This window comes from Hevea brasiliensis, chromosome 9 (genome assembly GCF_030052815.1).
Source record: "Hevea brasiliensis isolate MT/VB/25A 57/8 chromosome 9, ASM3005281v1, whole genome shotgun sequence".
Taxonomy (NCBI): Eukaryota; Viridiplantae; Streptophyta; class Magnoliopsida; order Malpighiales; family Euphorbiaceae; genus Hevea; species Hevea brasiliensis.
The window spans coordinates 2,823,539-2,837,198 of NC_079501.1; the positions used below are offsets into that span (position 1 = coordinate 2,823,539).

At 30.2% G+C, this 13,660-nt stretch overlaps 1 protein-coding gene across 4 annotated transcripts; it reads right to left on the bottom strand.

Moving 5' to 3' along the window:
• Positions 1-3,931: 3,931 nt before the first annotated feature.
• LOC110635939 (probable E3 ubiquitin-protein ligase RHB1A) lies at positions 3,932-7,834 on the bottom strand. Of its 4 annotated transcripts, none has more exons than XM_058152435.1 (4): positions 7,642-7,834; positions 6,742-6,867; positions 5,604-5,976; positions 3,932-5,459 (listed from the first exon to the last, which is right to left on the bottom strand). In XM_058152435.1, the coding sequence occupies exons 2-4, from the start codon at positions 6,802-6,804 to the stop codon at positions 5,272-5,274; spliced, it is 624 nt and encodes a 207-aa protein (XP_058008418.1). In that variant the 5' UTR covers positions 6,805-6,867; positions 7,642-7,834; the 3' UTR covers positions 3,932-5,271. The 4 variants fall into 4 exon arrangements, with proteins under 4 accessions (XP_058008418.1, XP_058008416.1, XP_058008417.1 ...); XM_058152433.1 differs by having other exon boundaries at positions 7,506-7,644; XM_058152434.1 differs by lacking the exon at positions 7,642-7,834 and adding an exon at positions 7,506-7,634 and having other exon boundaries at positions 6,742-7,178.
• Between the last annotated feature and the right edge of the window lie 5,826 nt (positions 7,835-13,660).

Genomic DNA, 13,660 nt, shown 5'->3' on the forward strand with positions numbered 1-13,660 from the left:
TTCGCTTTGTGGATCCGAATTCTGGATCAGTCAAGTCTGTTTGATCATAAAAAAATATAAAAAAATTGATCTCACAGTCAGCTGACGTGTTAAGAAGTTATTGGCAGTCTCTACTTTGACCTAAGTAAACGTGGCGGCTGGCGCTATTGTCCTTATTTTTTTTTTTTTTTCCGAAGGGAGATTTCTTATCTAGTTGTACAAACATTCTATCAAAGGTACACGCTAAAGTACAGATAAATAATTAGTCCTTCACCGCGGCTTACACAGTAATAATTAAAATTTTTTTATAGTTAATTTTTATTTAATGTAAATAAAATTAAACTTTAATATATTTATTTTCAATTTTTTTCAAATTAATTTAATTTTAATTTAAAAAAATTTAATTCAACCAAATCAAAACTAGACAATAGAAAAATTATCAATTCAAAATTTAAATTCACTCAATTATTTAATTTAAATCAAATATTACTAAAATAATATATATTATTAAAATAAAATTATTAAGTTAAGTAAATTAAATTTATAATTAAAAAATAAATTAAAATAAAATTTCATGCTCAATTAGCATTATCTAATAAAATTAAGTTCAATTTTAAAACAAAATTTTAAATACTTTATATTTTTAAATTCTAAATATTGCATATTTTATAAATAAAATTATTTTTTAAAATTATAACAATTGCTAACTAATGCTATTGATCAAAATTAACATTCAAGTATTAATTAAATTAACCAAATCAGTGGTAGTTCTAGTCCATGATTTTGTTGCAAATCACTCTTTTTATATCCCTTACCTTGTATTAAAATTTGACAAGTTAAATTGAAATTTCAAATTTAGTTTCTTCTTATTTAAGAAAATTAATTATTTTAAATATATTATACTAAATAATTAAGAAAAGATAAGCTTGTGAATATATTATTTTTATTATTTCTTCAATGAGCAATAACTAATACGGTTTTTTAAATAATAGATAATATAAAGATGTATAACATTTAATTTTTAAAATTTTAAATTTTTGTTAATTGATTATTTATATTATTTTTTAAATTATATTAATTTAATTTATTAAAATGTCATATCATAATTTTTTAAGAAGTCAAATGATTTATTTTTGAAAAACATTGCTAATGTGTGTGTACGTGTGTGTCACGACTCAACCTATGAGTCAGACCGGTAGTGATGCATGGCATACTTGAACATATAATAATATCAAACTTACAATTAAAATTAATATTTTACTCACAGATTTAACCGAAGTCACTGTGGCGGCTGGACGGAGGAAGAAGGCTGTCCCAGCTCACCTGACAATTTTATTATAATTATTTAATACATTTGACTCAATACAAACTAAGAAAAGACCAAAGATATCTTAAGTCGTACCAAAAATCTGACAGAGTCTCTCCAATACCTAGGACCTACCCAACCTGTAAAAGGGCTTAAAACGCACTTCTATATCCACAAACCACAGACCCACAACTCAATCACATCACATAGCCCCTCCTGGGCCCATCCAAACAGTCAACGATCACAATATGAAAAATTACAATTTAATTCTTATAATTAACACTTTTGCAAAAACTACTCAAATGAACTTTAAAAATTCTAAAACTTTACCCCGCAGTCCTTAGCAATATTACTAAACTAATGTAAAAAGAATTATAATTTTCTAAGTTACCACGAATATTCTATGGATTTTTAATCCAATTAAAGCACTAGATAATTAAGAAAAAATAAGGTTTAGGTTTACCTATGCCAATTCCGACCCCGGAAACACGCTCGGGACGTCTGACAACGGTGAGGTAGCTAAAATCTCAATCCAATTCCAAGAATTTTTCGTTAGCCTGTCTACATGACCCGAAATTTACAGACCTAGACAACCGTTGAATTTCCATGAATTGAAGGTACCTAAACAAAGGTCACAACACAGGGGTTAGTACATAATTTTTACGAAATTTTCTAAGCTCATTTGGTGCTCGAAAAAATACTATGAAATTTCGTGAGACCCACTAAAAAATGATGTCGGAAAATTTTGAAATTGATATTGCCGCGAAGCTCTCGACGAGTGGAATACTCCTGTACTCTCGATTTTCTCATGGGGTTCACGGTTTGAGAGAAATTTAGCCCAAAAGTCGAAATGGGCCAAAACTTCTCGGATAAAAATTGGGCAAACCGCTTGATAGATTTTAGTGTTCTTGGTGTCTATGGAAAACTCTCGAGATATAAAAGAGGTTTGGCACAAGACTCGGTCCGATCGGTGGCTGGATCGGCCGGAATCGACTCGGGAATACGAAACGACGCAGGCGCACAGGGGGGACTTCTCGCGACGTTTTCGGCCGCCTGGAGGGTTGACTAGCGGCGGAGAGGTGGCCCGGAGGTGCTCCGGTGTGTGGGAGAGGCTGGGGCTGTGGCTGGCCGACGAGGGGTGAAGGGAGGAGAGAGAAAACGAGAGAGAGAGAGAGAGAGAGAGAGAGAGAGAGAATGCGTTGGGAATGCACGGAAGAGAAAAGAAAAAGAGGAAGAGGACCGGTCCGATCCGATCTAGTTCAATTCAGCTGATCCAATTTAAGATACAAAATTTTAAATTTTTACTCTGCCTTAGGATCGAAAACAAGGCTCAAAAATTTCGAAATAATTATATAAAACTCAAAAAAATTCATAGAGTCCAAATATATTTTTAGTTTTACCACGTGGTCTTTAAATTAATTTTTAAAAATCATCAAAATTTTATATTTTCAGAAAATCAAATCCGATTTTAAAATTCAAAAAATTTTAAATAATTTTCTAAACTTTAATTAAAATAAAATATTAATATTTATCTATAAAATAATAATTTTAAAAATTATGGGTGTTACAATATATATATATTTATTTGCTTGTGTTACCAAAGAGAGGTGGAAAAAAAATGCAATTTTTTGTTGGACGCTGTGCTTTATATGGAAAAGCAGAGTTAGGAGTATTATTGTTGGGTGAAAATTATTATTTTTTAATTATATTTTAAAGATATTAAAAATTAATTTTAAAAAATTTAAAATATTTTAATTATAAAAATTTTAAAATAAAAGGTAATTTTTAATATTTAAATTATTTTTTTTTTCAATGCTTAATGAAGGCTTCAAAGATGTTATGATTGTCACTTTAGTGTTTTTTTTTTTTCATTTATTTTGACAAGCCAATAAAAAATACACATGTAGATATTTATAGTTACTAATATTTTTTTAAAAAATATTTAATCGTAATAATTTTATAAAATCTATTTATATATATTTATTTTCTATTGACCGTAATGTTAAACTGCTCTCTGAAATTTTCTTTCTATCCAAGCACATACATTTGAGAGAAAAAATGTGCTTTAGCTGCATGAAATAATTTCTCCAATACACATATGAAACAATTTTACCATTATTGAAGACATACAACCACAAATAGAAGGTAAAAAAAAAAAAACCGAGAGAGAGATACAGAGAGATGAGGGTAGTAGCGGTGAATGCCGAGAAATCTGAGATGGAGTAGGAGAAAGATACACTTTTATATTTAAAAAATCAGATTACGTATATTTCATAAAAAATAAATTATATATAAAATATTAAAAAAAGTTTTTTTTATGAAAATTTTTTTTTATTATTTAATTATAATATTAAATTAATAATATATATTTATATTATGTAAATATAAATATTTTTATATTTTAATAAAATTATTAAAATTCAAAAAACAACTTACCCTTTCGATAAAACTTAAAACTGAAATTTTCCATCCACTCATTTTCTAAATATTTCAAATGTTCAGAAAACAAACAGAACCTTATATGCAGAAATATATATCTCCCACTATGATGAAAATTCTATTAATTTTCTAAGTTTTTCTGTATGCTGAAACAATAACCAACTGCCATAGGTAAATATTAGGAAGGGGTACAATTCAATACCGAGCTAATTTGAATCCATAAAATCATGGTATACCTTTTCATTGATCATTACACTTTCCATACACTAATTGGGTTTCCAGCGCTGAAATCCTGAATCCATAGAAATCTAAGCAGATTTAATTTACAAAGACTGACTCAAAAAAAAAAAAACCAAGAGAAAAAAGAAGCAAGCAAATACAAGAGAAAGGGAAGTGTAGGTCATTAACGCAACATGGAAGGCAGAACTGGACATATGCTTTTTCTTTGTGATGTAACTTTGTTTGCATGAAACTCCCTTTCAGGTTGTTTTTCCTGAACTCTCGATAACAATGTTGCCATCTGCACTCTGCACAAGCATTTGAAAACTAACCACCAAGGTATTAACAAAGGGGCCAGAAGAGGCCACTAGTTTCTCTTTTTGCATTGAAATTCCATTCCTTTTCTTTTGACCTTCCCAGAAGTAATCACATAAAACAATGATATGTTGAGCTCTTAACCAACCAAGAACAAAATTAAAACAGTCCTTGGGCGCTCTACTGACCAGTTACCATTTGTGAGACAGAACTGACATGGAACAGCAGCCCACTAAGTTGGCAAGCTTTCAATTGAATCTGCTACTAAGTTTTCTTCTTGAAAATCATAAAAGAGCTACTAACTGAAGTTATGGTCAAATACCATTTCCTGCAACATTTAAGAAGCAGAGCATAAGTGCACCAAAAAATAAAAAGTTGATATTCATTCATCTAACCAGCATATAGTAAAAAGCACAGTTCCTCATTAGTCTGCATATCTCTTATTTCAGTTTCAACTGATAAGTGCCAAAATATCACGACTCAAGCCTGCAAGGACTACTGGCCTAACAACTGGGGCGGAGTTAAATCTAACCACATAGTCCAAAAGTAACATTAGGTTCTAGTAGTGGTTCTCTGATATATAGATCAGTTCAGAAGTCTCTTTCTGATGTGAGAATCCCTGACTCAAATCCTAATGTCTTCATCAAGGTCAAACCGTACTCCAATGGATTCTAGAGGTGGCTGCCACTGACTTCCACAGCATCCACATAGCACTTAGTTCTGCACTCAGACTGATAGATTGCCTCATGTCATTGTCACAATCCAAGTCCACATGGACAACAAACCTAACAATGGTGCTAAGCCTAATCACATGGCCCAAAAATCAATTCCTCCCCTAGTTGTTAGTAGTAGTTCACTAAGACTATTATATACATATATCAAATCAGAAATCCCTTTTTGATGTGTGACTTGGAGGAGTTACACAAAATCATTTCATTAGAAAGTAAAGACTAATGTAGTTCTTTTTGGCTCATATTAACTAGGGTTATTATAAACAATTATGTTGAGGAAAGCTAGAATATGTTAATAATCTCACATTTATAAAATTTCATCCAAATACTGCTGGCAGATTCATTTTCTAAGAGGCAAACCTGATCACATATTGGGCAGGTTTCACTTCTTTCCATCCACTCCAAAATGCATGACAGGTGAAAATGATGTTCACATTTGGTGAAAAACTTTGGATTCTGTGTGTCATACTCTGCAAAAGCAGGCAGACAGGGTTGGACAATTATCTATGAGCAATTAAAATATAAATTCAATGCAGAAACAAAATTTGTTGCCTTAAAAGAAAAATAACAGAATTCATCTCCTAAGACACAGACAGACACAGACACCATTATACCTTCAAGACAAATGGGACAAGCATCCTCTTCTTCTGTTGCTGAAACAATAGCTTCAATTGATTTTGATATTTCTGGCTTCTTTGGTGAGACAGGCAAAGAACTTGCTAGAGTTTTGCAAGCTGGTTCCTCGAGATCCTCACATGTTGCTAAAGTTTCAAAACTACCACCACTAATTGTTTCTCTAACAGATTCAGAATCTGATGATCGTGGACCTCCCAAAATCACATCATATGGCAAAGGTGCAGGAGGGGACCGGAAAGTATCAGGTGTTGAAGTATTCAGATTCAAATCAGCTAGGAGACCTGCAGCGAATGCAGAGGCTGCACCATTGTGAGATGTTAAGGATTCATGCTCTTCCAAAGCTGGTGGACACTGCAGAAAAGTGTTAAATTTCAAGAATGATATTTTGTTAGCCAAAATATTCACATGAACTCCATTTCATAATAATTAGCCAGCCCAGAGATTTCCGCTTGTTTAAGTTTTAGCAATCTTAGTCAAATCATGTATAAGTAATGCCATATGGTATTTCCTATCAATCTCATTAAAAGAATATTGACATCCAATTCTTAAGATTGCAATCCATCAGTCATCGTGATACCACACACAAGAGAGAGATTGGGAGAGAGATGAGGACGAGGAGAAGGAAAAAGGCAACTAATCAAGAAAAAAAAAACAGTGACAAGGCATAGCCGGTGCAAGGGCATTAGAAATTTGAAAGCTATAATTTCAGACTTGCACATGTGAAATTACATTTTTCATAGAAACCAAATATCATTCTGCTCCAGTTTTGAACTTTAATTATAACTAATTGACATCCCATGGAATGATTATGATCTTAAAATCCTCAGTGAGCCATAGAAAATTCCGAAAACTTTCTGAGACTTTCTGAGCAAAACAAATATCATACATTCAGTTCCCAATTTTGGAAGATTAAGAAAATATTGAAGTTAAAAAGGTTTCACTTTATTCCCAACAGGTGACTTCCACACACCCCCTCCCCCACAAAATCAGTGCAAGCAACAGACGGTAATCACGCAAACATCAGATGTCACATACATTATAGAAATAGCTGCTCAAGCATTACAAAAGCAAAGAGATAGGGAAGCTTGGTGCCAGAGAAGATGGAGTTTTACTGACATAGTAATATACAGGTGTTCCATGCAGATGAGGTTTCCTGGAAGAACAACAACAACCTCCCATCCCCTGCAATTATTTCTGTTATTCGGTCAAAGCTACCAGCTTCATTGCATAGCTTTCTGTTGTCTGTCATCTCATCAAAGGAGTCAAAATAGAGTTAATTAACACAATCAGAAACGTATGGACACCCATGAAGAAGGACCATGATTTTGAATAACCAATCAACTACATCCAATCACAACGTATGCCAAGAAAGGAAACTAAGGACGCAACAATTGCTAGTTCCATAATGTCAACAATTAATGACTCAACTAAGCATCAATTACAATCTACCCGGAGTCAGACTCTATGAGTCATTTTCTTCCATGGAAGGAAAGTACGAGTTACACGTGAAAGATCTTTGTGGCAAAGAAAAAAGAACTACAAGGATAAATGATCTGAATTCCCCGAAATAAAATGAATTAACAGCTTGCAAAAGCTCAGCACAACATAACATATATAAATAGAATAAATTAAAAAAAAGAAAGCAATGACGCGCTTAAGCAACAATCAATCGCATAAAATTTGGCACTTTCTCTCAGTAAGGAAATCACTAACAATCATTTAACAATTAAATCATGATAATTAACACTGCAAATATTCCAGATATCAAGGATAACAAGTAAAAGGGAAACAAATTTTTAAAAAGTAGAAGAAGAAGAAGAGGAAGATCTCAATAGAGCTAAAGAAAACGAATTCTATCAAAGGATCACAGATAACAATACCGGTGATAACAGCAAAAGTATCAATCGAAATTTAGTCGGAAAGTGACCAAAAGAAGAGCATAAAACCTAATTTGAGAGCAAGAAAGAGAACTGTAGATGAAATTGGAATAGGAGAAAGGAAAAAGGAGAGAGAGACCTTGTAGTTCTGTAGTAGTTCTTTATAGTCTGTTTGTCGCGAAGCAGGAGTCCTCCACTCATATCCTTCTCATTGGCTGTGAAGGAGTAGATTTTTGGAGTGTAAATAGATGCAAAATGGAGGGTTGAAGTACAAAATAGGAAAATCTATAAGTCAAAATTGGTAGATTTGGAAGAATCTTGCGCCCGATTTGGGACTAAAAGTCCCTATTCATTCGCTCTAGAAGTACAGAAAGATGCGTCATTGTCATGTGCGGACCTTAGCTGAAAACATACCCTTCCTATAAAAATTTCGTGTTTTCTAGTATTTAAGAAGGGTTGGCATGTGTTTGAATTATATATAAATAAAGATTTCTTAAAATTATTATAATTTTGAGGTATAATTTATTTTTATAATTACTCTAAATGTGTGTATATTTTTATCTAAAAAATAAATAAATCTTGAGTCATTTTTAGAATTGTCGGTGTGTGGTAATAGTCTTAGTTGAAGTCGCATGTGAGACGTTCTCATGTATTGATTTTTTAGAATTTCACATCGATTATAAAGTGTGCATGTATTTAAATTATATAAAAATAAAGATTTCCTTAAAATTATCATAATTTTGAGGTGTAGTCTATTTTTATTATTGGCCTAAGTGTGCTTATATTTTTACATAATGAAAGAAGAAAAGAAGGGTTGGCAAAAATATTTTTTTAATTAAAATGAAAATTAAATAAATTTTTAAAAAATATTTTTCATCTTATTAAAAATAAAATTACTTTTTAAATTTCAATAATCCTTTTAAAATATAAAAACACTTTATAAAAATAATATAAATATTTATTATTAATTTAATATTATAACTAAATAATAAAAGATATTTTTATACGTAAAAAAGTTATTTTTTTAAAACAAACAGCCTAAAACTTTCCGTCCACTCCCACTGCCAAGTCAACCCAATCCTCACTCTGGTCCATTCCTTTTCCTCGAAAGCTCTCAAAAGTTGCTTTTGGTATTAAAATTTAAGGATTTAAAAAGTATTTTTAAAAAAGTCATTTTAAAATTATTAGAATAAATTAAAAAGTATTTTTTTAATATTTTATTATTACCGAATTAAATTGATTAATTAGATTAAATTAAATTAATTTTGCCTAAGAAATTTGTACTTAACCGGCCACAAGTCCGGATAAAGGAGGAGGGTTGTGATAGGTAACAACCAGCGTAAAAATTTCGTCACACCCTATGATATGGATTCAAATGATATAAACGTTGGGGCGTCCTTTACTTACCACGTACTACATCGAAGCCCGGGTGTAGTGAGAAATATATAAGGGTATAGGGCGTTCATCGAAAGTGACGCGCCATACCGACGCCCAGGTGTGGTGTTAAATGAGCAAGGGTTCCTACATTATGAATGAGTGTGGGTAAAGAAGTTAATCCATATGACAGATAGTAGGACAGACAGTAGAACAGATATTGGAACAAAATACAAGATAGGCATAGAGAACAATATAATATATCATAGAAGTAGATCAATTAGGAATGAACAGGATAGGAGGAGAATCAGGGTTGGTACTTGAAATGTTTGATCACTTACAGGAAAATTAATGGAGCTTGTGGATATCTTTGAAAGAAGAAGAGTGAATATTGCTTGCATTAAGGAGACTAAATGGGTAGGAGAGAAAAGTAAGAAAGTGCATAATTCATTGTATAAACTGTAGTTTATCATAAATGAGAGGAACAAGAACGGAGTGGGCATAATCACATACAGGACATTGAAAAATACTGTAATAGTTGTAAAAAGAGTAGGAGATAGAATTATACTAGTAAAGCTAGTACTAGAAGAAGAAACAATAAATATAGTTAGTGCTTATGTTCCACAAATAGGACTAGATAGTGAGAGTAAATAAAAATTTTGGGAATATATGGATAATCTAATATAAAGCATACGAAAAAAGAGAATGTTTTCATTGGTGGAGATTTGAATGAACATGTAGGAAGTGATAGGCAAGGTTATGAGAATGTTTATTGAGGTTTTGGTTTTGGCAGCCGAAATGAGGAGGGAAAAAGCATCCTGAATTTTACTATGGCGTACGACCTAATACTAGCAAATACCTACTTTATAAAAAGAGAATCACATTTAGTGACTTTTAAAAGTGGACAACATAGAAGCCAAATTGACTTGCTCTTAACTAGGAAGACAAATAGAGCTCTATGTAATGATTGCAAGGTTATTCCAGGAGAGGCTTTAACAAGTCAACATCGGTTAGTAGTCTTGGATGTCAAGTTTAGGAACAATTTAAATAAGGTTAGAAGCAATAGTGTAGCTCGAATAAAGTGGTAGGAGTTGAAAGGAGTAAAGTAAGTGAAGTTCAAAACTGAGCTTCTCGAGTCCGAAGTATGGAAGCTAGATGTGGAGGCCAATGATATATGGATACATATGGCATCAAAGATTAGAGAAGTAGCTAGAATAGTACTTGGAGAGTCTAGAGGACATGGATCACCCTCAAAAGAGAGTTGGTAGTGGAATGAGAAAGTACAAAAGGCAGTGAAGAGAAAGAGGGAATGGTATAAGAAATTACCTAAGTTTGATAATAATGAGGCATATGAACAATACAACATAGCAAAGAAATAGGCAAAAAAGGCAGTTAGTTAAGCAAGAGCGCAGGCCTTTAAAAAGTTATATGAGAAATTTTGAACTAAAGAATGGGAGAAAGATATTTATAGATTAGCAAGAAGGAGAGAAAAGAAATGTCAAGATCTCAATCAAGTTAGGTGCATTAAGGATAAAGAAGAAAAAGTATTGGTGAAAGATGAGGATATTAAAGAAAGATGGATAAATTATTTTGATGACCTATTTAACAATAGTCAAAGTGGTAATAACGTGAATATAGACTACAGAGCAATAGAAAAGAATATGAATTATATTAGAAGGATTAGATCTTTAGAAGTAAATGAAGCACTTAAGATAATGAAAGTGGGTAAAGCCTGTAGACCTGATTGAATACCAATTGAAGTGTTGAAGTATTTGGGAGATATGGGAGTGGCATAGTTAACTAAATTATTTAATAAGATTTTAAACTTAAAGAAAATGCCTGATGAATGAAGGAGGAGTATTTTAGTACCTATTTTTAAAAATAAGGGAAACATACAAAGTTGCTTAAACTACAAGAAATTAAACTCATGAGCCATACTATGAAGTTGAGAGAGAGAGTTGTGGAACATCGACTACGTTATGACACTTCTAACTCTCCCAATCAATTTGGCTTCACGCCCCGTCGTTCAACTATGGAAGCGATATTTCTCATTAGAAGCTTGATGGAGAAATATAGAGATGTAAAGAAAGATCTACATATGGTTTTTATCTATTTGGAGAAGGTTTATGATAGTGTTCCAAGAGATGTCTTATGGAGAATGTTAGAACAAAAGAGGGTATCTATTAGGTACATATAAGTATTGAAAGATATGTATGAAGGAGCAACTACTATTGTGCGCACAGTGGGAGGGAACACAAGAGATTTTCTTATCTCAATTAGATTACACCAAGGTTCAGCTGTAAGCCCTTACCTTTTTACATTAGTTTTAGATGAATTGACGAAACATATACAAGAGGGTATCTCTTGGTGCATGATGTTTGCAGATAATATAGTTCTGATAGATGAGACGCGAGAATGAGTCAATAAAAAGTCGTAGCTTTGGAGAAGTATTCTAGAGTCAAAGGGTTTTAAGTTAAGTAGAACGAAAACAGAATACATGCATTGTAAGTTCAGTGAAGGCTGAATTGGTGATAGAGAATGAGTTAGTTTGAATGGAGTACTACTGTCCCAAAGTAATTAGTTTGAATGGAGTACTACTGTCCCAAAGTAATAACTTTAAATATCTCGGCTCAATCATTCAAGTAGATGGGGGATGTGAGGAGGATGTTAGTTATACGATTAAAACCGGATGATTGAAGTGAATAAGTGCCACGGAAGTTTTATGTGATCGCAAAATTCCCAATAAGTTAAAAGGAAAATTTTACCGTACAGTCATATGACTAGCCATGTTATATGGTAGCGAGTGTTGGGCACTGAAGGAGTCGTATGTGTCTAAGATAAGAGTTGCAGAGATGAGAATGTTAAGGTGGATGAGTGGTCGTACTAGACTAGATAAAGTCCGTAATGAGAGCAATAGAGAAAAGGTAGGAGTTGTGCCAATTGAGGATAAGTTGAGAGAAGGAAGATTGAGGTGGTTTGGTCATGTGAAGCATAAATAGATTGAGACTCTAGTTAGACAAGTAGAGCATATTAGGTTATAAGATAGAAATAAAAAAAGGGGTAAACCTAAACTGACTTGAAAAAAATTAGTACAACATGACCTAAAAGCATTACATATTTTCGATGATTTAACTCAAAATTGTTTAGAATGAAAAAAGAGAATCTATATAATCGATCCCAAATTCTTAGGATAAAAATTTAGTTGAATTGAATTTAGATTAAATTAAATTAGTAATTAATTCAATTCAAATTTAAAACCTTTTATTTTTAAAATAATAAAAATCTTGCATGGGAGTGAAAGTCACACCTGTGACGTACTTTTCTGAATTGACTGCCAATTGTTATGCACACAAATCTTGTAAATTAATCATCTTCCTATATAATTTTTTTATAATATTATAAAATATTAATTAGAAATAAAATTAAATAACATAATATTATCTAATATTTCATACTTAAAATTTTAATTTTAAATAAAATTATAATATTTTATAACAAATATTAAAATGTTGTGAAACAATAATAATAATTTTACAATTCAATTCACAATATTTTCATAAAATGATATTATTTTTTGTAAAATATATGAGTATATGAAATTTTTATATTACTTTAATTATTTAAAAATCTTTCACATTTAATAAATTATTTGTTAAATTTAGTGAATGACCTATTATAACATATACATTTAATTCTTTATTTTTAATTAAAAATATCACATGTCAATTATTTACTAATTTTTACAAATAAAGTAAATTTACTTTATTTTAAACAAAGTAACAATAGAAATTCTATATCTATAATCTATCTATTTATAATATATTTATAATATATATAAATATACGAATGATAGACAAACTTTTAAACAGACTAAAATATAGTTATATTTTTTGTAATAATTTGTTTATAATAAATATTAATTAAGATAAACAAAATATTAAAAATAAACTCCTAATAAAATTATGTTTTATATATATTCAACACATTTTATAGATAATGTAAATCCATTAAAATACCTTTATAAATTTATATTATTTATAAAAGATAATAATTCATATAAACTACATAATAAAAAAATACAATTATAATGAAATTACATATTTTTTCACCACTTTTATTCTTTTTATAATTTTATTTTTTTAATATTCCTATACATTATACAAAAATCTAATTTCTACACATAAATTAAAATTAATTTATCAAAATATTTAATTTATAAATGATTACAATTTTCAAATTTTACTTTATATTTTGTACAATTTTTTTTAAATATGATATATTTTTTATGTCTTTATTCTTTTTAATATTGATTATAGAGTTTTGCATGGTGTTTATTATTTTAAATTAAATCAAACAATGAAATCGATAAGAATTGAAGTCAAAAAATTGATAATATAAGAGTCAAAATGCACCAGGTTAAACATATTTTATTGTTTTGACAAAATTCTGATTATTTATCAATAATTAATGTTTGAATCATACTGTATTAAATCATACCAAATCCTATCAAATAAAAGAACTAAAACTAAATTAATTTTATACATGTTTATTTCATAATATTTTAGTTACATTATATAATTTTAACATAATTAATTATATATTTATATATAACTAAATAGATCATTTATATAGTATATTTAAGAAAATAAGAAAATTTTAAATTAGTTAAAGTTAATTTGCACATGAAAACTTAAAACTTATTGACATTAATAATCTAATAAATTACATTATTTTTTTTAAAGAAAATATGTAAAGATAAAATAGTTAAAATTATATATATATAT